At 33.3% G+C, this 24,565-nt stretch overlaps 1 protein-coding gene across 2 annotated transcripts in view; it reads right to left on the reverse strand.

Annotated features, from left to right (window-relative positions):
* LOC124362892 (cubilin-like) overlaps window positions 1-24,565 on the reverse strand; it is a 205,892-nt gene that overhangs the window by 121,981 nt on the left and 59,346 nt on the right. For both annotated transcript variants that reach the window (XM_046817770.1, XM_046817778.1), the window contains 5 exons: window positions 21,035-21,188; window positions 12,193-12,404; window positions 4,677-4,842; window positions 3,785-3,969; window positions 1,816-1,984 (listed from right to left, as the gene is read on the reverse strand). In XM_046817770.1, coding sequence (XP_046673726.1) covers window positions 1,816-1,984; window positions 3,785-3,969; window positions 4,677-4,842; window positions 12,193-12,404; window positions 21,035-21,188 — 886 coding nt within the window. The remainder of the gene's footprint in view (window positions 1-1,815; window positions 1,985-3,784; window positions 3,970-4,676; window positions 4,843-12,192; window positions 12,405-21,034; window positions 21,189-24,565) is intronic.

The following is a 24,565-nucleotide window of genomic DNA, read 5'->3' on the forward strand; positions in this document are numbered from 1 at the left end:
AATGCTATGGTTACTATAATTAGTTCTATAAATATTGTAGTTTATTTTACTTCTGATAAGCAGAGAACCTGCTATAAATCAGGTGTTCTGGTTAGCTGATTTGGATTTCCAATAGTTTTTCACATACATTTAGTGTCACACTCAATAGTGTCATAATTCTTTTCAAGTAAATAAATAAATTTTATTAATTAAATTGATTATATTTAGAAATTATAAGATCAAGTGTGACATTTGTTTACTTCACTACATATTAAGCTTAGCCTCAACTTGTCAACTGATTAATTGTAATATATTTTATGGTTTTGCAATGATAAATGTTACTGTTATTCTTCTAAGGCTATCAAGCAAAGGACGTGGATACACACTTGCATTATATGGAGATTCCAAGTTGAACACATTTGACCAAATTTACAATCAGCCAACAAACTGACACTGGCCAATATGATTCTTTTTCATGATTACAAGGGGCTCCAAAGGTTGAAATCAGATATTTATGTATTGCTGGCTTTGAAACATACGTAATTTAACATCTTGTTGATATTGTAGATAACAGTATAAATAAATTTACTTTGGTAGAACATTTCAATCAATATTTAGAGTACAATTTTGTATGTCACGACAGAATCTGATTCTTAAGATAACATTCAAAACAGTCAGTTATATACCATTTATTATCAAGAGAAACACTGCAATCTGAACAAAATTATATTGCTGTAAGAGATAATTAGTAAATGAGTTATAAAGATGATTTGCAAATTACAACACTATATTGTCTTACTAATAAAACAAATTAAATCAATATTTTATGTATTATTTTAATAAATTATCTCTGTCAAGTAATCTGGATGTTTTGACATACAACCTCTACTCCCCCACATATGACATTAGGATTGGGATAAGTACATATTGAATATTGGCAAGTTTTATGAATAAAATATTTATTAATTATTGAAGTATTTAACTTGTATTTATTTGTAAATTATTTATAAATGACTTTCCAAAAGTAACACATTTTGTTGTAGTGAGAGAAGTGGAGTGAGTGATTATAATACCACCCTGATGTTCTGAGACTAATTATATATCCAGTCTAGGCTCTCCTTGATCATGCTTGGTCCAATGTGATTAAATATCTCACCAGTTACTGAGTACTTGATGAAAACGCATTGATAACCACCAACAACTTTGACGAGTGACAACATAATGAGTAAAGGTGAAGTGAGGCAGTTGGCATACATTGTAAAAAATGATTGCATTAAAACTCACAAAAAGAATGTAATGGCTAATTGAGCATCTCGACAGACGGTGGAAAAACCAATTAATTGAGAACACTCATAAATATTGCCATTTATATTCAAAGAAATTTTATTAACTTTTCAGGAATTTCAAGAAGTTTACTGCATGAGATTAACACCAAAACTTGACTATTCTAAGATTTGTACCAGAATTCTACGACAATGGAGTCTATAGATTTTTGATTGGAGACTACAAAGTAAAGTAGCGATAAAGTTTTACCTGTAGAAGGAAAAGTAGCCTATACATAATAATTTTGTTCATTATATAAGAATTTTTTAATTTAAAAACACAAGTTATTTTCAGGATGGCCCTTGTATTTCAACACAAATCTCATATTTTACTACATAGACTATCCATTGCTACGCCCATTACACTAAGCTTGAGAAGTTTTAGTTATAAGCTAGAAAAGTTAAAAGCACTTAAAATGTTTAAACATATTGTAATGAATACAACCAGTACAAAATAAAAAAAATCTCTTAAGAAATTATTTATCTCAATATCTTAAATTTCTTGTTTTCTTACTAGAATCAACAAATTTCCAAGTAGCCCGGAAGCCTCTGCCGCTAATGGAATGGTCAGAGCGGAACACAAGGAAGGCGTGATTGCCAGTAGTGGTGATTACAATTGGACTGGTCTGGCGATGACAGAACTTGGCTAGAATAGGGTGTGTCTCATCCCATCCTCCATAGATCTGGACATGGAGTACATAATTGTATACAAACTCTGAGATTAGTAGTTATTCTTCTTCAAGTAACCATATAAATTTCATACTTTTAACACACAGAGAACAGAAAAATATATTCTGGATAAAATAATATCAATTTATTTTTTTATTATAAACTGAAGAGAAATTTATAGATTGAACATAGAGAACATTTTGATTCATTTGAAAATACCAGTTGGTGATAGAACACAAAAACTACATATTTTTAATGTTAATTATGAACATTTTAAAATTTTGAGTCGATAGAGTTGTAAAAATGTGTTCACAATATTGTTTTGTTAAAGGCTCCTAATTTAACATCAAAACAAAAGGAACTGCACATTCAGAATTTACAATTCAATTCCTGAAAGATACATTTAGGATAACACCTTATCTAATTAAACATCCATTGGATTTTCCCCTTAAAAATATAATTTCTCTGGCAAAACTAAATTAAGTTCAAGTGTTTTGTAGCATTTTGTACAGATTAAAATATGTATCGAAGTTTCCTTAAATTATTGTTCATAAGAATCTTAATTTTTTCAATTGTTAGTTGGTGAAAGGAACACATATAATTTTATTCCTCAAGAAGATTCTTTATTTAGTGTTGAAGTTATCAGGGAATGTTTTTGGAAGTGTTGAAACATCTACGGTCAGCTACATATCGATGGCTGATGACGGCATTGCGACCCCTACCTTGTGGTGGAGGGGAGTCAGAAGGGTGAAGAAAGAACAGAGCCTGGCTCGATGGAGCTGTCAATCCGACCCTGACTGTCACACTGAGTGGTAGGTAGAGCTCGCTTGGTAGCTGTAGGCTTGTAACCTGAACTTGCGAGGAACATTACACCATTTGGGGCCTAATAGACCGGTGTAATGAGTAGAAAAATCATTTTAATTTAGGAGTAAGTTAGATTATTATAAAGGTGAATTCACGACGTTTAACAATAAGGAGATCAATATATGTATTTCTTCAAAACTTCTTCTTTTGTGACCAGTTTTGGACAGATTGTCGAGGGTTACAGTGGGTGTAAGTATTAAGTTACTTGAAAATGGTGAAATATACAAAGATTTATAAAACAGAGAAACACTCTGGTAGTTTTAGTACTGGAAACAGTGTAATCCACCGAGAATTGAAAATGGAGTAATACTTTGGTAATTTTTGTATTAAAAACGGTGAAATCCACTGAGATTAGTTAAACAGAGAATCATCTTGTAAATTTAGTATTATAAGTTGGAAAAATCCCAGCTTAGAGCTACCCTGCAACCAGATTTTGACAGGTTGTAAATATAATAACAGACCAAAAAGCACCCTTACAATTTCATTTTCTCAAAATTATTACTAACAAAAATTACACTTGAACCTATGAATTCAAGTCTAACATTCTGTCACCAATTTATCTAATAGTTTAAGAATTCTCACTTTCTTTGGCAATTATAAAATTACAATTTCTTCTAGAGAGTATTTTATCACACACTAATGAGTACATGCAAAAAACATTGGTATTTAATTATAAGTTAATCTTTACAGATGTAGGTTCAAGACTACACTCAAACCATCAGACAACGGAAGCAAGACTGCAACACTCATCTAAGACTGAGTGTATACATTTGAGTACTACAATTTGCAGGATTATTGTGTCTATTAAATCCTCTTCAATGCGATCAAGATAATGAAGACTGAGATAATTGGAGTTCAGGTAGTTAAAATTTTACCTCACAGTGAATAAGCCTCTGCCTTGACTAGGCAATCTAAAATAAACCATTCATTGAAAACATTATTCAGCTTACAATAAGATAGTCAAAATCACAGCTTCCAACATCTTCCATATGAATTTCTTCGATTGTGATCTCTACACTTTTGTCTAAGGGGGCGATAATATCCCATTCACATTCCATCTCCGTAGGGTAGCCATTGGGGTAGTTGGGGCTGGAGAAGTTGCCTTCTGGTCTATTCCTGTATATTCCCCCACAACCTAGAAAATAGTACAAATTTTTCAATATTTATATTTTAATTTTCAAAATTTGGATGATACAGGCTGTCGGAGCAACCAATGCATGTAAGGAATTTAAAGTAGCATGTGTTACAACTGTGTGATCTTAATTTTAACAAATTATAAAATATAATAAATAAATAACATGATATGTATAAGCTAATCTTTACATAGAAGCAGACATACATTGAAATAAGAATCCAATACAGAACTAAATACAAAGGCTGTACTTGAGTGGTGCTAGAATGTAGCAGACTCATATGTTTGCAACAGAAATCGTTGTTGAAAGTTCAGAGAATTGTTTCAAGTATCATTGGCATATATGAAGGATGTCTCACAAGAACTTAATCTAGATTCTTTAATTTTTTTCTCTCAGGCTGAGACAAGATCAAGTTTTCTTAAAACACTAAAAATAGAAACCAATTGGAAAATGTACAAACAAAGATATTATTTATTCTCCACTGTCTATTATTCATACAGAAAGTTTATAGAATACAATATTTAAGTAACTATGAGTATCAGGACAGTGTTTTATTCATAGTGATTGATTCCATTTTTGTTCAAGTTGTTTGTTTAATTCCAAAAAGACCTTAAAAGCAACTGGAGAATTATGGTGTATCTAATACAATATTATTTATAACTATAAACATAAAAAGCTTAACAAAAACATCCATTAAAAGGAAATTCACCTGATATTGCCCACTCCAGATGGAAACCTGATCTCTCTATCATGTGATCTGTAACGAAATGGATGTAAACCTGATCCAGCTGAGAGTGTAAGGTCGGAGGCAGCTCATCGCCACAGAAGCGCCCCAAAATATTGCTTGGTGTTTGATTCTTAGTGCCTTCTGATATCTGTCAAGAGAAGAAGCATTTATTGTTCAAATTCACAACAAAACATTTTATTACATTCTGTTTTACTACTATTTTAAGTTAATGGTGTGTATAACCACATTTCATTTGGCCCTATTCCAAACAAGAAAAATATTAAGATATTATAACTGGAATATACTTCAAAAGATTTTGAATATTTATGAACATGACCTAAAGTGAACAAATAAACAAACCAGATGAATTCTTATATTTCAAATAAACATGGTATAAAAAAACTACAAATACAGCATAATTACAGGTATACTTTGAATCTAACAGCTAGATATTAAAGTCTAATTCCTCTTTAATTTTTTTCAACAATTATGAATGCAAGTAAAAAGATTTACTTCAGTGAGAATTGTTATGACAAAAGGAGTATTTTTTAAGTATCAAAAATGTTTGTAGGGGTTAGTTTAATATTTTTAACAGTAACTCTCATAATATGGCACCTCTTTTTAAAAGTTTTCATAAAAGAAGAATAGTGGTAAAATTGGAGACTGCTTGAAAAATGGAGACATAGTTTGAATTTTACCTTTGTTTTAAAGTACACCTCAGCAAGAAAAATTTGGTACAAATTGCCTTGTTATTATTTTTGTCTATTGAAGACCATTAGTTATTACTTAGTTCATTATCAAAACCTTGCTACTTAATTGCTGTAAAAAGTTGTTTATTTCAGAGATGTATTCATTAATTATTTTGGTGGAGGGGGTTAGTTCCAAGGGTTAAGAGTGTATGTAGATCGGTGTAAAATAAAATACAAAAATATTAATATACATACATGTGTATTACCGTTAACAATTGTTAGAACCTAGAATGGTTTTAGTTGTATCTGATTAAAAATATTTATAAGGTAAAACACAGTTCCAGAGGAGGGGTTGATTCTCCATGTCCCTGTCTTGGCATGTGTCTTGGTTTAATTTGTCAAAAAATGTATCCATTTCAAGGTGTTTCATTCCTTTTATGTAGTCAAGACGGCTGGCAAAAGTAAGCTTTATCATGGATTTGAAATAAACATTCTTGATTAGTTTGATATAAAACAAAATTAATAGCCCTCATCAGTCTCAATATAAAGTAGACCAAAAAGACATCCTAGAGCAGTGTTTCTCAAACTATGGGTCACGGAATCTAATGCGAGGACAAAATATTTTGATATTTTATCACCGTTTTTCATCTCACTCGGCTATAGCGCAAGCGCAGACGATGACTCAACGCTCCACCTTGCCTCACTTCACTCCCACCACCACTTAATAGACTATTTTTAGATTTGAACCCTTCCAGTTTTCGCCGTTTAGTGTACTGTTCACCTGTACAGGAGTACAGTGAGTGAGCTTTAACAATCAATACAATTTGTAGGTTAGTTTTTGTGTTGCCAGTTGTGATTGTTTAACCAATGGATGTTGGTGTTGTGTTTGCTTTTTGTAGTGAGTGAATTATAGTTTTTTATTCTCAATGGAGGCATGGATTGACTGGTTCTTTTAGTAAAAGAATGCAACCAATTGATGATGAACCCTCAATGTCTACTGGAATTTCTGCTGGTAATCCAAACATAAATTTGGGTGCTACTAGCACAACCACAATTAGACCAGAACCTGTTATTAAAAAGGCAAAACTAGGCTTCTGTATATATAGCCATGATTATTTGAAATACGGTTTTGTATTTTCGGGCACGAAGGAAGAACTGCTTACTCAATGTGTAATTTGATTTGAAATTTTAGCTAATGAGAGTATGAAGCCATCTAAACTGGGAAGACATTTAACAACAAAACATGCACTGTACAAATACAAACCAATTGATTTTTAAAAACCAAAAGTAAAGAGTTATTAATGTCAAAATCAGCAATAACTAAAATATCAATAAGAAATCAAAACAAGCAAAACGACAATTGCATCTTACGAGCTATCTTTACTGATAGCTAAAAATGGAGCAAGTCATATCGGAGGTGAGGAAATTATTTTATAATATTATTTTATCTGCGACTAAAATAATATCAGAAAGTTCATTCAATGAGAAATGTACTAAGCTTATTGACGACATACCTTTATCAAATATAACTGTCAAGAGAAGGATTGATAAAATGGCAGACAGTGTGAAGGAAGCTCTCATTACATCACTTAAGCAAAGCGATTTCTTTGCACTACATCTGGATGAAAGCACTGATGTTCCTGGCTCGGCCAGTTTATTGGCTTTTGTTCGATTTGAATGTAATGGATCCTTTGTAGAGGAACTCCTTTTTTTTGTAAATCATTACCATCCACAACAACGGGGAAGAGATCTTAAAATGCTTGGATAACTTTATTAAAGACAGTGATATTAACTGGTCAAAAGGCGTTGGCTTGCCAACCGATGGGGCAGCAGTAGCTATGTCTGGCATCTTCAGAGGATTGATTGCGAGAGTTTAGTGAAGTGGAGTTACTGTAGTCTCCATAGAGAGGCACTTGCTGTGAAAGGTTTGGATGGCAGACTGAAGGAAACACTGGACGATGCAGTGAAATTCATCAATTACATTAGTCCAGATCAAAACAATCTAGAATTTTCTCTATTTTGTATAACGAAATAGGTAGTGATTATATTAATCTCCATTGCGAAGTTAGGTGGTTATCAACGGGTAGACTTCTCACCAGATTATCTGAATTAAAGGATGAACTAAGAATTTTTCTGATGGATGATGATTGTGAAAAAACATCAGTAACTAGGATTTTTAAACTTTTAAATGATGAATTTTGGCTTTTGAGGCTCGCTTATTTGAGTGATGTGTTCAGCTATTTAAATACCCTCAATTTGTCATTACAAGATAAAAGACATATATAAGTTTTGTGTGCAAGACAAAATAGAAGCTACAATAAAAAATCACAAGGTGGCGACCTAAAGTTAAAAACAATAATTTTGACTGTTTCTCAACAATGCATGAATTTATGGAATCAAATGATTTCATAGTAGAGGAGGAAACCGTTACAACATTGAAGGAGTACTTGTGTTCATTAGTTTGTAATCTCAGGTAATTAAAAATTATTCTTATATATTTGATTTTACAGCATGTCAAACTCTGATTTAACTAACTATGCTGAGTTTTAATGTTCCTTTCATCCATCTTTATCAGCCTAATCTACGTACCTTTATAGTTGGTCCCTGTAATATTTTGTTTCTATTTTAGGAACTACTTTCATAAAATTAATGACAGTTTTTTATAAATGAGGAATCCATTTGAGGAGGACAATTTTAAAAATGTGTCACTGACATCTTTTCAATATGATTTACTTACTAAGGAGTTAATTAAACTGTCAAGTGAATAAACAGAATTAGCAAAAATCGCAATAACGGAACTGATGGGTTTCATCACAACCTATTTATGTGAATGATCCTTTTCAAGTTTGGTGCACCTTAAGAATAAATATAGGAATAAGTTCTGTATTGAAAACAACTTGCGATTGAAACTATCTTCATTAAATCCTGACATTGTGGCTATTGTCAATAATGCCAAACAATATCACAAATCACATTAATTTTCTTGGTTTTTAGTCAGTGTATTTAAATTAAAAATATAAATAATATTGTTTAAGTTGAATTATTTGTTGATAAACTTAATTTTTTTGAAAATATTATTTTTTATATGTCTATCTACAACTCTTTTTATATCATATCTTAGATTGTTTTACAATAGCTAATGTTAATTTTATACAAATGTGCACATACATGGTGGGTCATAAAACATCTATAATTCACGGTTGTGGGTCACACAAGTAAAAAGTTTGAGAACCACTGTCCTAGAATATCTATAATCAGGCAAGTGTTTGCTGAAATAGAAATTTCTCTTATTGTGGTTAGCAGCTCTGCTGGTAGAAGTGCCAAGCCTTTGGATTCTTCTTTCCATTATTAATGTCAAAAGCTACATTTTATTTGTAACAAAGATATATTTATTCACTGGATTTTTAAAAGTTTTGTCAAGAAGAGCAAATTGTTCAGACAAAATTCTGCATTTTGCTCAAAAAATAACACCCTAAAGAGAAAGTACAAAAATTAAATTTAAAAATCTTTGATCAAAAAGCTAAGTAAAGAATTGGCTCAGATGCAGCTTCTTCTTAATGATAAGGGTTTATTGAATCTTTCTCCTCAACTGTCGGCTTCCATCAGTAATGATGTTGTTCCTACTTCTAACAGCTTTGAGACTTTATCACTCATAGATGGGTTTGAGGAGAATTTCTCAACATCTATCTTAGAAATTAATAAATTTAGTAAACTATCACACAAAGGAAAAAAGACGAAAAGGAAAAATCACAAGAAGAAATCTGTTTAAAAATATATCAGTTACTTGGTGCTCCCTTAAGTGAGTTGGTGATTGTAGTAAAAAACAAATTGTCTTCATTTTAGGAAAAAGACTATATTGTTATTATAGGAGGTACAAACAATGTGTCTAGTTGTAGTAATGAGAGCACTATAGTGACTATACTCTGATCTGAATATCTCTGTCCCTAACACCAGGTTTCTGACCTCTACCATCCCAACCAGATTTAACCTCAGTCCTTTTTCAAAAGAAAATATTTTCATGAGAGACTTCAATATTAAAATTATAAAGTTTTCTAATTTACAAAAAAAATCGAAGTTCTAGACTTAGGTAAAAAGGATCCTAGAACCTTCAACAAAGGCGGGATTCATTTCAATTAAAAAGAGAAAGCCATAATTTGTAGAGAGATCAGATGCATGGTCAATTCATGAGTAAATCGAGATTTCGATGGAGTTGAATTGGGACATGAGACTGTCACCCATAAAATCCCATACCTCCCTCCTTTACCTGCACACAGTAGCCCTGGTCCGTCAGGACACTGTTGGAAAGCATTTCATTTCCTCCAACTCCTTGCATACAAAAACACCTTGCTTTAGGAAACGTCATATCATATGATAACCATACCAACAATCAAATCCTTTCTAATTCAATGTGTAATTATTACGATAATACTTTTTTAGGTTATTTGAGAATAGTCTAGATCAATCTGTTGTAATTGATTGTAACAAAAGTAGTATCGATTAACATGTTGCATGCAATGTTGACATACAATCTACTAATAGTGGTTCTTTTCAAACACACAACTTTCCAAATAACAATACTTCAAATGTTCATTTATTTCATCAAAATATAAGAGGTGTAGCAAATTAAATAGGGAAACTTGAGGCTGTGTTTTTTGCCAAAAGGGTGTACTTTGTCTATCTAGGTGAGCACTAGATGATGACTGATCAGGTAGCTTATCTTTGGGTCAGTGGCTACCACTTTGTATCATCTTTTTGTAGGTGGGATCTTATCCATGGTGGTACTGCTATTCTTACAAAGGAAAATGTTCTTACAAGCTATGTTGTAAAACCTCGAAATGAACTAGTAAAGCACAGTCAGGAACTGTGAACCACAGTTATATGTCTATATATATATTTCTGGACAGACAATTGGATATTTTCTTTGACAAGCTTTCTAATATGTTATCTAAACTGTATAAAAGTTTTCTTTAAAAAAGAATTCTTCTCTCAGGAGATTTTAACATTAATAGTCTTGAATTGTCCCAAGACACCTTTTCATTTCAGTACCTCTTAAATAGCTTTGATCTCATCCCTACCATACATGAAGTTACGAGAAAATGTGAAAAAGAAGAGACTCGTCTGGATATTATTATTACCAATTTTCATTGTTCTTACTTCAAGTCTCACATTGTTTCTATATGTTTGTCTGACCATGAAGGTCAAATCATAAATTTTTTCAAAGAGGAGCTGCTTAAATCTATTCAAAAGAAAAATGTTCATAAAAGAAAATACACCAATCACAACAAAACGATTTTCAGAAGATATCTTTAAAGAGAAACTTGGGAAAACCCTTAGAACAGTAAACAGCTATATCATCTTTAATTTATGACTGGACCAATAACCTGTTCTTAAACTTTTCTAAAACGAACATTGTGGAATTTTATTCCCAAAATTCTTAATATTTATACATTTGGTGGCAATCCACTAAATTGTAATCTTTCTATATGTTTCTTAGGCGTCCATCTTGATTTTGACCTGAAATGGAATACCTATATAAACACATTATTGAAGCAACTAAATTCAGCTACATTTGCCCTGAGTTGCCTTTCTACATTTGCCACCAAACAAGTTTTTAAACTGGGTTACTTAGGCTTATTTGAGTTAAATTTGAGGTACAGAATTATATTATGGGGATTTTCTTGTGTCATCGACTTTAATAGTATATTCACTCTTCAAAAGAGAGCATCGAGAGTCGTCTGAGCAATGGGCCCAGATGAAAGCTGTAGAGAGCCTTTCCAGTCTAGTGTTCTAGGATCTAGGGATCCTAACCTTGGCTTCTCATTTTTCATTTGATAATGTTTGTTTTTCAAAATTAAAATCCTTTTCCACATTTAAATCATGACCATAACATGACACAGAAATTACCTAATTTTAGACCGTTTCAGTTTCAACCTTTTCCAAAACTCAATTTTTTTTATTTTGGTCCTGAACCCTACAATTTACTTCCAAATGTAATCAAAATTCAAACAAATGTAAACAGTGTCAAAAATTATTTAAAGGCTTACTTGACTTAAGGAAGGCTTTCTACAGTCTGCATGAGACTCTAATGATGCCCTTATTTTGGTTAGACTGATTGTTTTTGTAATAGGAATAATTTTGAAATTATTACAAGAATGTACTGTGTTTTACATTTAAATTCTAGGCTTTATTGTAAAAAGTTCTGTTCTGTTACTTTTCTATAATTACTTTTTATACTGATGTTTTTAATTGCACAGAATACCTTTGTGTTATATCGTGTGAATAATTTATTTTTATTCTTATTCATGATACATTGAAGATGACCTTACAAATAGATAATCTCCACTTTCACTTCAGTAGGTATGTAGCACAAACTGCCATACTTATCGTTTATACTTCTTCCAAGTTGTAATGTCTTCAATTACAAACTTGGAATTTTTGTAGAATCGGTTATAGTAATTTTCTTAATAATTTTAAGATACATAAAGTTTTTAAGCAAAACATTAATCACGCTTTTCTGAAGAACATTTTAAAATTCAATGAAAGACATTGCCCTCTGCTATAAAAGTTCTATAGGCGTCTGATGGCAGTAAAGGAAGAAAACAGTGGTTGGCTTTGAGTAGCAGTACTGTCAAAGATAAATAACTGATCTTTAAATGAACTTCTGCTTGAATGTAGGTAATGATTGAAAACACATTTTTACTCTACCTAATAGACATTATTTTAAGCAAGCCTCACTATCCAACAAGAAATTTTAATTTTAATCTAACAGATATAAAGATGTATAATCTAACAGACAATTTAAAATTTACCTCTATATAGTCGTAGCGACAATCCCTATGATCCACTGAAAGTTCGTGCTGTATGATTCCGTCCTCCAGGTCAAAGTGAGCAAAGGTGATGTTGTACTTGCTACCCTGTGGGGCCATTAGTACCCACATGCAGTTGAGCATGGCAGAGTATTCCTGGGGATAGTTGTGAGACTCCAACACTCCGTAACGATCTCTGGTTGTTACATTGCACTCTACAACATTAAATATTAATTATTGGAGCTAATTACAATTACAAGTGGAGCGTGAGGAAGAAACTAGAATACAGAGTATGTAAGTAATCAAATTAGTCAATAATGCAACAGGGAAGAAAAAACTAAAAATAATCCAACATACTCCATTTTGGACTCTGTTTTGTTATACCTAGCTAGCTAATCTTATATAATTTATTGATAAAGCAAAAACTAAACCAAAAAATTGCAAAAAAAAAATAACTGTGCATTAGTGAGACAAAAAGACCAATAAAAGTAAGAAATAAGAAATAAATAAAAAAAAGGTCTAGTGGAAAATTCTAAAATTATTCAATGCTCCTAAACTGCAACAGTTATTGTACAATGGCATTGCTGTGGTTATATAAATAAATAAATGCTACTGGTCTGAAAATCATCACATGAAAAACTTATTAAGGCTACATAATTTATATGACAAATAAGTACATTTATATAACATGAATAGTCTGCCAACAATAAACACATCCTGTTTGGATAACCTGTATATCAATATCAACAAGGAATTGTATAGTTGCTCCTTGCTTAAACAGGACAAAATCTCTGATCATGCATGTCTTTTTGTTAGTTTCTCTCTTTCAACTACTTCAAAAGGGAAGGGTGTGAACAAACCATATAAAAAACATCTTATTTCACAAGATATATTGTATGACATAAGAGAGTGCTTAAAAAGTGTTGATTGGTCAGTTTTATGTGATATTGATGATGTAAATAGTGTTTTTTCTATGTTTTTAAATATGTTGGTAACTCATTTTAACTATTATTGCCCATTAATTAGTGTTAAATTAAGGTGTAAACCAGGTGATCACTCAACAAGGATTTGGTTTACTCCTCCAGCTGATGCTTACAAGTGGAATTTAAAGCGGCTTATAGACGGGGGAAGTAGAAACAGCAAGTTACTGGCGGCCAGTACTTGACAATACGTCACTTTCCACCAATTTCCATTTACACAGGGAAAGTTATTGGCAGCAAGTATATCGGTTGTACTGTCGGCCAGTAGGCCAGTCTATTGTGAAATCATGTCGGATTGTGATGAAGAATATTGCGAAGGCTTTTTAATGAAGCAATTCAAGAATGTGTTGTACTTTTAAGTGAAGAATTGGCGATCTGTTTTGAATAGGAAAAGAGTTTGGGGGTGAAGAAGTGGTCGACAGGAGACATGAATTTGGTGCATCTGCAACTTCTTTTTCGCGAACTCGCAATGGAAGATCCTCTGGATTTTAAAAGACATTTACGTATGAGTGTCGAAAAGTTTGAGGAGCTGCTACATATGGTAGAACCCATAATTCCAAGCAAAGTACTCCAATGCGTAAAAGCATTTGACCCCCAGACAAAAGCTTGAAACAACTCTGCATTTTCTGGCTACAGGTGACAGTTTGCAGTCGCTATCATTGCTATTTCGCATACCAGCACCTACAATTTCGATTTTTTTACCTGATGTTATGAAAGCCATTGTGACCTGCTTGAAGAGCTTTATGGAGGTAAGCAGATCCAACGCATTCTTTAAATTACTTAATGTTTTTTAGAAAAAACATACAATTTTCAATTTAAAATATACAAATTTGACACAAACTTAAGCCTACGTAGGCCTACTTCGCTACGTAACTTATACCTACAAACTTTAAGGTTTATTAAAAGTAGAACTCACTTTGCAATGTAAAAGTTTTATTTAAAAATGTATCATACACTAGTTTGTTAGGTGAACTTAAAAGAACGGAATGTTGTACGAAATATATATTTCAATTATATGTATTCAAAGTGTGATTTGTAACGTACAAAAAAATTGTGAATAGAATGAAAAAAATTGAAAGAATGTAGTACAGTTTTAGTTTAATTCTGTATAAAACGTGCCATGATCTTGAAAAATACTCTGAGAGTAAGGTTTGCAGTTCGCTGTCCATCATTGTCATCGTAGCTGCTTTGCCTGTCGACATAATTTGGTGATGGGGGTGGGTTCATGGTCTTGAGCCTTTCTTTTAGTTATTAGGCTTTGAAATTGTTTCTTGCAGGATAATAAAGCTTCTGAGCGGGAGGGTCCTCAACTGGGTAGCCATGTGTTGAGCAAAACGCATCATACTCATCTTGCTTTTTACTTGCAGAAGCTGTACTTTTTGGTCGGTTTTCTGCTATCTTTTGTAGTTTTGCATTTGATTGCTTGACTTTGGCCAACTTTACTGACTCGTCGTTTTTTAATATTATGTGAAGGAACAAAAAGTTGTTTTTTTCAACAGACTGATCTGTATTTTCATCCAGCTGGCTCTCGATTTGAGTGTTATCAGTCTCTTCCACCTCCACTAATGTTTCCTGTATGAAGTCCTGGGTCCGTAGTGTTATCACAATAAGCCTGCAACATAAAAGGCTATCACTATTAGTGTCAATGTTATTTATGTACACTATCTAATAACAAATGTTGTTTTTAGGTACCAAGCACTACACGTGAATGGGAAGAAAACATACAAAGAAGCTTCAATGTAAAATGGAATTTTCCATCATGCTGTGGAGCCCTCGATGGGAAGCATGTCGCGATAAAAAGACCACCTGGAAATCTAGGAGTTCTTCAACTACAAAGGAGGTTACAGCATAATTTTTGCTGGCATTAGTAGATGCAGATTAACCGTTTTTTGTACATCGATGTTGGATCAAACGGCAGAGTAAACGATAGCAGCGTCTACCGACTATCTTCAATAAAGAGAGCTATGGATTCAAATCAGCTTAATTGGCCGAATGACTATGTAATAGTAGCAGATGATGCCTTTCCACTCAGCATAAATGTGATGAAACCCTACTCTAAAAGGAACTTGACACTAGAGAGCGTTTATTCAATTACCGCTTATCACGGGCTCGTAGGGTTGTTGAAAAACGCGTTCTGTATTTTTGGCATCACGGTTCAGAATATTTGAGAAATCCATCGATCTCAACCTTCCAACAGTAGACTTGATTGTTCAGTGCACATGCATACTTTCACAATTGGTTTCCGTACTACATCGTCCACAACTATATTGGAAAAAGGAAGCGTTGACAGAAACGGGGGTCATTCACCCTGGAAGGTGGCGGTCAACCCCCACTTCTTTGCCGTCCTTGACCGTTGACCCGCTCAACAAACCCTTCCTCTAAGAGTGCGTCTGATAAAAGAGACAAGCTTGCTACCTACTTCATAGGTCCTGTTCCGTCCCCTGGCAAAAACAATCGATTGGATTTGAATAGTTGAAAAAAGAAGACAATCATGAGTTTCTTGTAAACATATTGATTTTCTTAGTGTTTCATTAAAATATATGTACCGTTGTGCATTTGTAGTAAATTAATAAAATATATTATTACCTTGTACTTTGTTTGAAGTTGTTATTGACGATGGAAGCTTTGAAAGGATGATAGGATTTCGGACATTTGCCATCGTTATTTGTTACAATAAAAATAAAAAGTACGTTTTGAGGATTGACATCTATCATCTTCTTCAGGTATAACTAAATTAAATTAAGCTACAACATTTGGCAACGGATTTCCAATAGAAGTGTAAAAGTATAAAAATAAGTCATACATACCAGAAGACTGCTTGTGTACACTACACGCACGTTACGCGCGCACAAACCACGGACACGAGGAGCAAGCACGATTATTTTATACTCTTATTTCTAGTGGCAACCCGTTGCCAAAAGTCGTAGCTTAATGTAATTTAGTTCTAATCACCTGAAGAAGAGGATAGATTTCAATCCTCGAAACGTAGTGTTATTTTTTTATTGTAATATATAACGATGGCAAATGTCAAACATCCTATCATCCTTTTCATTACATTGTACATTTTTGTAGTTTTCCTTGATAACCAAAAAACGCAACGTTGGAGGGGACTCAACGTTACAATATTATTAATAATTATAAACTTAAATCTTCTTAGTATGAAATCTAAAAAACAAATATTAAACTGTTATACAGTTAAAAAATAATGTATATAATTTTTTGTTTCCATTGAGGGTATTCAAAATTTCCCTAATGGGCCCCCCTTCTGATACGCTACGACTATGCTTGTAAATAATAGGTTCATATAATAAAAAAATAATTGAACTTACCTGCTTCGCCAGGTTTTGATTTTGAGGGCGTGTTTAAAGCCACAACTCTCAAAAAACGAGTCAGCAAGGAGTGTACCAGGTAAGTCTTGGTACATACAGGTCATCCGTACCTTTACCACTTGATTTAGATTTCCTCAACTTTGACACGTTCTTGTCTGTACGTTGTTTTTAATCACTTTAATTTTGTTCTCCGCAAAAAACAAATATCCGGTACTTGTAATACCTTGTTTCTGAATGTCGGTCATTAACCTATGTATAGCAGATTCTCGCTTTTGTTTGTCAACGTATTCACGATGACGACAGTTCCATAGCAGCTCGTAGCTCTGAAAAACCTCCAAAAACTTTCATCACTATTCCACTTAATTGCACTTTTCTTCTTCTCAGCAACGCAATTTCCTGACATTTTCACAACGTACTACACCACAACAACATATGACAATGCGATCCGTTCCTTTACTTGCCACTGCTCTACTGGCGGTAAGTATGGGGAAGTGCTTGTTTTGACAGGAAAGTACTGGCCGCCAGTGGTCACCGTGATCGCCCACGTGACCCGCTACTTGCCATGGAGTGGCCAGTAAAAACAAACAGGTTTGTTTTTACTGGCCGCAAGTAATTACTTACCGCTGGAGTGGAAAGGACTCCCTTTAGACAGGGGAAGTAAGCGGTAAGTTGAAGAGGCAGTAACTGGCCGCCAGTAACTTTGCTGTCTCTACTTTCCCCGTCTATAAGCCGCTTAAGTTTTGACCAACTTTACAAGAAAAAGTACATGCAGTTAAAAACATTGCACTGCAAAGCTATCGGTGAAGTTAAAATAAGTCTCAATGATTAATTAATTAAAAATGCAAAAATAAATATAGAAAGGCTTGGGAAATTGTTAAAGAAAGAATCAAGACATAATATTCACAGAATAAAAATTACTTTATACATAGATAAATAAACACAGTAAACAGTCTATTTTTGATATTATTCTTATGGATTTTGAAAAATAGTTATTATTGGCTGTAGTTTAATTGATCTGTCAAAGCATTTTATTTAGTGTCATATTCAGTGTTGTGTAATAAGCTATAATTTTAGGATATTAGAAACAAGGAATTGCAGCTACTTGAAAGTTACCTTAATCATAGAAAACAAGTTGTATACGTAATAACTTTCTGGTGTGTTAAACTTATGTACAGGGGTACCTCAAGGCCCAGTCCTTGGGGCCTTTTTGTTCTTAGTGTTTACAAATGATTTTAGTAATAATATACCTTCAACAACAGTGCTATACACTGATGACACAACATTGATTTGATCTGATATTAATGTTTCACAAGTTAATTCTAAACTCATCATGTATTTTGAACTAGCTAAAGTGTAGTATTTTGCCAATAATCTGTTTACAAATGATAGTAAAACTGAGAGTTTAACTTTTTCATTGAAAATAATGTAGATACAATTAATGACAACTTTTTAAAATCAGTTAAACTATTTGGCATTTCCCTATCTAGTACACTCTGCTGGGATGAATATGTCCATGGCCTCTTGTAGGAAGTTGTCAAGAGTATTATTCTTATTAAGGGAACTGAAGTATTGTGTGAGCCCTGACGTTTTATTGATGGCTTATTTTGATCTCTTTCACAACCAAAAGTTACGGTGTATGCCTCTGGGGTAATTCTAGTGCAACATTCTTTTACTTGGCAGAAGAAAGCAGTAAGGTTATCAAGAATCTGCAGAGCATGTTTTCGCACATTTAAAATCATGACACTTACCATCATGTACATTCATAGTATATTAATCTTTGTTAAAGGAAACATAAAAAATTGTAATGCTCACAGTTTAGTACATAATTATCAAACCAGGAACAAACAAGACCTAGTTGCACCCACCAAGTATTAGATTAAGTAAAACAATGAAAAGTTACTAATACTAACAATTGAAATTATTTAGTAGGTTACCAGTTTCAATTAGTTGTTACTAAATAATGAATCTGACAAAGTTGCATCTAAGTGGCTTAAGTCTAAAATATTTTGTACAATTAAAGATTATATGTCTTGTGAAAATTTAAGATTTTATTTAAACATTTTAATAAACTATTATTTTTGTTCTAGTATATAATATACATTTAGGAAATTTAAATTTATTCTGACGAAGACTATTGTAATTTGTAAAAATTATTTAGTGGCTAAAGAAGATTCTTGATAAAATTAGCAGACCAACCGCTAAGTCAACCTTCAGTTGAGGTTAGGTCACTTTGGCCACCATTATAAAAAAAATAATTAACTAGAAAACCTAAAAAAGACTTTTTAAATTACACAAACCTCAACTAATAAAATTCGTACACACACCATACATGAGTTGTATTTTGTAAGGACAAAATATAAGGGTGGAGGCAGCTGCCCTTTACCCCTCCTTGTTCCGACCATCGCCTTCCTGTTCTCTTTATTTCAGATGACACAACACAATATCACAGGAAATGCTTACATTGAGTTCTTCGACATTGCTTCACTTTCGTTAGTTCAAGTGTGACATGTTTGTGCTCTTCGCTCCTGTGCATTGACATCTCTTGGTTTCATTCTCTCCAGTCTAGACTTCATGCAGGTCAGAGCTGATATGTTATCTCAATATCTCAGATATAACTTGATTATTTTAACTTTCGAGTGGCAGTCCCTTGCTCCATTGTTAGTTTTTTAATGCTTAGGGCTTTTTAATGACCTGGGGGCAATGGTCTTGATACTTCTGGTTTTTACAATTGCCACAATTCTTTATTCTTAAAGCCAGTCTTTAGCAAAGAGGTGTTAAAAATAATTAATAATTTAAAAAATAAAAAGTCAACTGGATGCGATTTTCTTTCTGTACAACTTATAAAAAGTGTTAGATTAGTTATAGCAGAGGTTATAGCAGCATTGATAAATTTGAGTTTTAGCAGTGGTGTTTTTCCCAAGTAAACTGAAAGAGTCAATTGTTGTGCCCATTCATAAGAGAGGCTTGAAAGACCTGATTCAACATTACAGACTGATTGCTCTTTTGTCTGTAGTATCCAAGATTATAGAGAAATGCATGAAAGACAGGTTGGTTGATTTTTTAAACAATAAACAGTTCTTTAGTCCTAATCAGTATGGTTTTATCAAAGGGAAAAACACAGAACATAGAATATTAACATTTGTAGAACAAATTTACATTAGTTTTAATAACAACTATAAAGCAGCTGGATTTTTTATTGATTTTTGTAAGGAATTTGACCTGGTTAACCATAAGATTTTATTTAAAAAAATTAGAACTCTTAGGAGTAAGAGGTACCACTTTGAACTGGTTTGCAGCCTACCTTGAAAATCGAGAACAGAAAGTTAAAATATCAAATGCAAAGTGAGGCAAAGATTGTTAATATAGGAGTCCCCCTAGGCTCGGTTCTTGATCCAACCTGTTTCTAATTTTCATAAATGACTTGCTGAGATTACCATTAAATGGAAAAGTCATAGGGTTTGCTGATGATATTGCGATTAGATACTCTGAAAAACAATGGGAAAACATCTGGAATCATATTAGAGAAGATTTGATAAAAGTCAGGAAATGGTGTGAAAATAACAGAATGGTCTTGAATGCCTCTAAGACTAAGTTTATAAATTTTAACTTAAAAGGATACCAATTCAATAATGTGCTAAAATTTCATACATTAGATTGTCAAGCCATTTCATACTGCAATTGTGAAATTATCGATCAAGTTGAACAAATGAAATATTTAGGAATAAACATTGATGGAAAACTGAGCTGGAAACCGCATATAAACAGCATTCAAGTTTAAGAAGAAATATCAGAAGTTTTTATTTTTTAAGGAAGTTTATTGATGATAAATTAATGAGAACACTTTATTTTGCACTAATAGATTTGCCATTGTTGAGTACTGAGGAATGTAGAAACACTGTCCAAGTTAAGCAAATGAATGATACAAAAGCGGTGAAACACATCAGTCTCAGGAGTTCTATACTACTAAAACTAACAAACACACAACACAACATAAGGAATGATCAGTCAATATTTTTTTGTTCTGTTACAAAAAGAATCTGAGAAATTGTACTTAAGTTATAAAAGGACCTTTTTGCTGCTTCCGAAATGAGAGCATATTGTTAATGGGTAAGGTTGGGGTGGGTGCTACCTCCTGTCGAGATTCATTTGGGCATTAATCTCAGACGTGTCTCCTTGGAAGAAAAGGGAGAGCAGCTATGAGCCAACCTCTCCAGTCAAAGCTGGGAGGGGTTGCATACCTCTATGTCTAGGCTAGAAAAAATGTTTATCACTTAAGCAGTCCCACCAACTCCAACAGTCATCCTCGGCAGGAGACTAGACATAAATCTACCCTTGCCAAGTGAAGTTAATATCTTGAATTTTGTGGTTAGTGATGTGCGGTTCATGGGCATCCTTAGGGTTGCCCAGATTTAAGTGACACATTGCTTTTTTGCTGTACACATGTGGTTTTAACTGGAAGGTATAAACGAGCAAGAAGTGAACCCTCCTGGACAAATTAAATAAATTACTACTTTTATAAACATTAGTCAGACTAACCTGTGTAGTACTTGAGATGGAATCCTCGGCCACTGAAGCTGATATCTGAGACAAACTTGACAAACACATGATTGGTGGATGAGACCAGATGGCTGGGGCTAGATGTGCAGTAACGGCCTAGACTCTTGCTGTGGTCATCTACTCCATCAAACACCTGCAGTACATTACAATGCAGTCTGAAGTATATGATATACATGTCATACTATAACCCTTTCATTGGAGATATCTAATCCCGTCACTAGCAGTGACAATTATTTAATCCTGCTCCTGCTGGACGTGGCAGTAACAGGACTATAATGATAATAATAGACTTTTAAAATCTCATATTTCAGCTTTTATGTTACTGGAGATGTGACAGTGTCTTAAAAAAAGATAATATATTTAAAGTAAATACATAATAAGTAAATAATGAGAATAAAGTAAATCTATTTAATAAGAATATCTAGAACATGATTGTACTTCTATCCCTAACTTACTGAAAATAAGAAATCCTAGTTTCCAACACTTACCACATGGTAATAAGTTCAAAGTCATCAATAATATATTAAATCTATCATAAAGTAATAAATTATTGTTCTGATTCTTTAGCGATACTTATTTCAGTTGTAATTTAATTCATTGTAACATAAATGATGATTTTCAATTTATTAAATGAAAATAAATACTGTATTAATTATTGTAAGTATTGTATTAATTCATTTATGAATATGTAGTTTGTAAAAGCTCAATCTATCAATCAATACAGTTTTATTAATTCTGCACAATTATAGTATTTTGTAAAGAAAATTTTGACAAGTACACAATACAAGTTTATGTAATATTGTCTAGGTTTTTAATTATTAGCCTAGGTTTTTGGTAGATCTTTGTATACAATATTAGCCTACCCCAAATTTGTCCTCATGATAGCAGTTTGATAGAAAAGTATAAATAGAACATTTCATATGTGTGCCGTACATATCATGTAAACAATGAAAATTTTGCAGGTCATTACAACAGTTAAAAGCTTACATCTACATTATTTCTGTCCTGTATGATTGTCTGTCTGTAGGACATTTCAAAAGACTTAAAAGTTTGGTTATGACCTCAATGAAGCGTGTTATGCAACATGTGGTGTGGAATACAGCTCTTGCCTTGTATACACAAAACTATATTTTTAATATTATAATGTAAATTAAAATTTCAATATTATTTAAATCTTGCTTCAATTTAAATTTTACTCTAACTTTTATGATTCTATTTCAGAGTTAAAGCAAAAATTTTACTCTCGTATAATTCTTGCGAGACAAACAAAAAGCTATTTTATTTATGCACTAAAACTGCTCCTTCTAACCAAATAGCCTTAATTCATTACTCATATTGCATGGTAAATAGAGCTTATATACAAATTTTGGAACCACTTTATCAGTTTCCCATTGAAACTGTACTTATGACAAACACCTGGTTAAATAAATGTTACAGAAAATTGTCAATTAACTTGCAGTTCAGTCTAGTCATATATCCCAACCATCCTGTAATTAACTAACAAATGAATATTTTTAAGCCTTATTCTGTTTGTCTTTATGGGCAGGCCCGTTTTACACCCTGCCAGCGTCCTAGGCACAACGAAGAGTTGCGACCCTTTTTATACCCCTGCCAGCTGACTACGCCCTCCCTACCAGCCCTACCATAACGCCTATACCCCGTAAATTTAGATTTAGTCTGAAATGCCAGTTTTGGTTCGGCGGGACTTTAGACTTAATGTCCCTTAACTCTCCTTTACAAATTATCCTGATTCTTTTCGAGTGCTTTCCCATTATCCACCACCTATGGACCCGCCATGTCCCGGACTGGCAACGGTAGCTGTGAGGTATCTACTGGCCTCTGGTGGGAATGCGTGTAACATACCTCATGGCATCACGAACCAACCACCCTCCCTTCTTTACATTTTAAGTATTTACATTATTTATAGTATTCGTTTAATCACATTTTCTTTGGATTATTTTTTGTTTGCTGGCTTACCACTAGACTGACTAGAGATTCATACAATAGCTTTTTTCTGGTTTTCCGTGTTGCAAAGTCTTCAATAATGTTTGTTAGTCTAATTTTAAAGTAATGTCGTTTTGAGTGCACAGCAATAACAAGCCATTAAGCTTTTCATCAACCAATGACGATCTAATTTCTGACTTCACTCTTTTCAAAGCTGAAAAGCTACGTTCAGCTGTGCAGTTCGTTTAAGGTAAGGTTAGAAATATCCTGAGAGCAACCTCCTAATTGGGGAAAGTGTTCTCTAATCTGTTTGATTTTGTGTAGGCGTACATATCTTTGATCTTAGAAAGTTTCTCCAAAACCATGAATTGTTTGAAATGGTTACATTCTTGGGCAAAGTCTTGTCCATCAATATCGTTCTTGTATACTTCTCCTAACAGTTTAGCTTTACAAGCCACCTATTTGGAATTTTTCTCTTCTAGATTTTGTAAAACCTTAAATATTATATCGAGATTTTTATAAGCCTCCCTTCTTTAGAGCTGCGAAGCTATGTTGTCAACAATGGCAATAAACACCCCAGTGCGAAATCTTTCTCGAGATGTTTCTTCCATGCTTCTGTCCTTCTTTTCATCGGGCAATAACTTTCTTTTTATAACTTTATCATATACAGCTTCTTCTTTTTCTGCAAGTTTTAATGCTTTGGACTCGACATCATCAAATAAATCTCTCTTTTCATTCAAAAACGAGGATAGTGTTTCAAGTTCCTTTGTGGCACCAAATAGGTCTAAATCTTGATTTTGAAGAGTCAAACTTGTTCCTTGTTTTATCAACTGTCTCGAGAATTTCGTCCCAGATCACAGTTAATAACGTGGTTTGGAAATTTCCAAGTGCTTTTAGAAACCCAGTGGCTGTGCATTGTGTTTCTAGTGTCTGAGTATCGTCTTTATTTAGCTCATCAAGAGCATCTTTTAATTCATGTCAACTTATTTTTAAAGCTTGAAGGGCGTCTGCCCTAGCAGACCATCTTATGTCACTCAGGGGTTTTACCATTAGCTTTCTCTGATCTTTCTTTGATTTTCCTTCGTTACTCTTTTCAATATGTCTTTTTAGGATGTTCAACGTATAAGTGGATGCCGAGAAAAAAGCATACAGCCCTTGAACGAATGTAAACAATATTGTGTGTTATCTGGACACGCCTTCTCAGCAGCAAAACACCAGCAAGGTTTAGTGAATGAGCTGCACATGGTACATAGTCAGCAAGATCATTTTTGCTGTTAATCCTTGCCTGAAGACCTGAGTATATGCCCGACATGTTTGATGCATTGTCGTAACTTTGTCCACAACAGTTATCAACATCCAGCTCAAGTTTCTGAAGTAAACTGAGGGTTACTTATTCCAAACTTCTAGATTCGTGGCATACACTTGGTAAGAGTTGTATCAGGCGTTCGTTGGTGCAAGCATTGGGCAATGAAACATAACGAAGTACTACAGCCAATTGGTCTGTGTGCGATACGTCAGGTGTGGAGTCTATGATTATAGAGAGATAGCGAGCTTGCTTGATTTCAT

This window comes from Homalodisca vitripennis, chromosome 1 (genome assembly GCF_021130785.1).
Source record: "Homalodisca vitripennis isolate AUS2020 chromosome 1, UT_GWSS_2.1, whole genome shotgun sequence".
NCBI lineage: Eukaryota > Metazoa > Arthropoda > Insecta > Hemiptera > Cicadellidae > Homalodisca > Homalodisca vitripennis.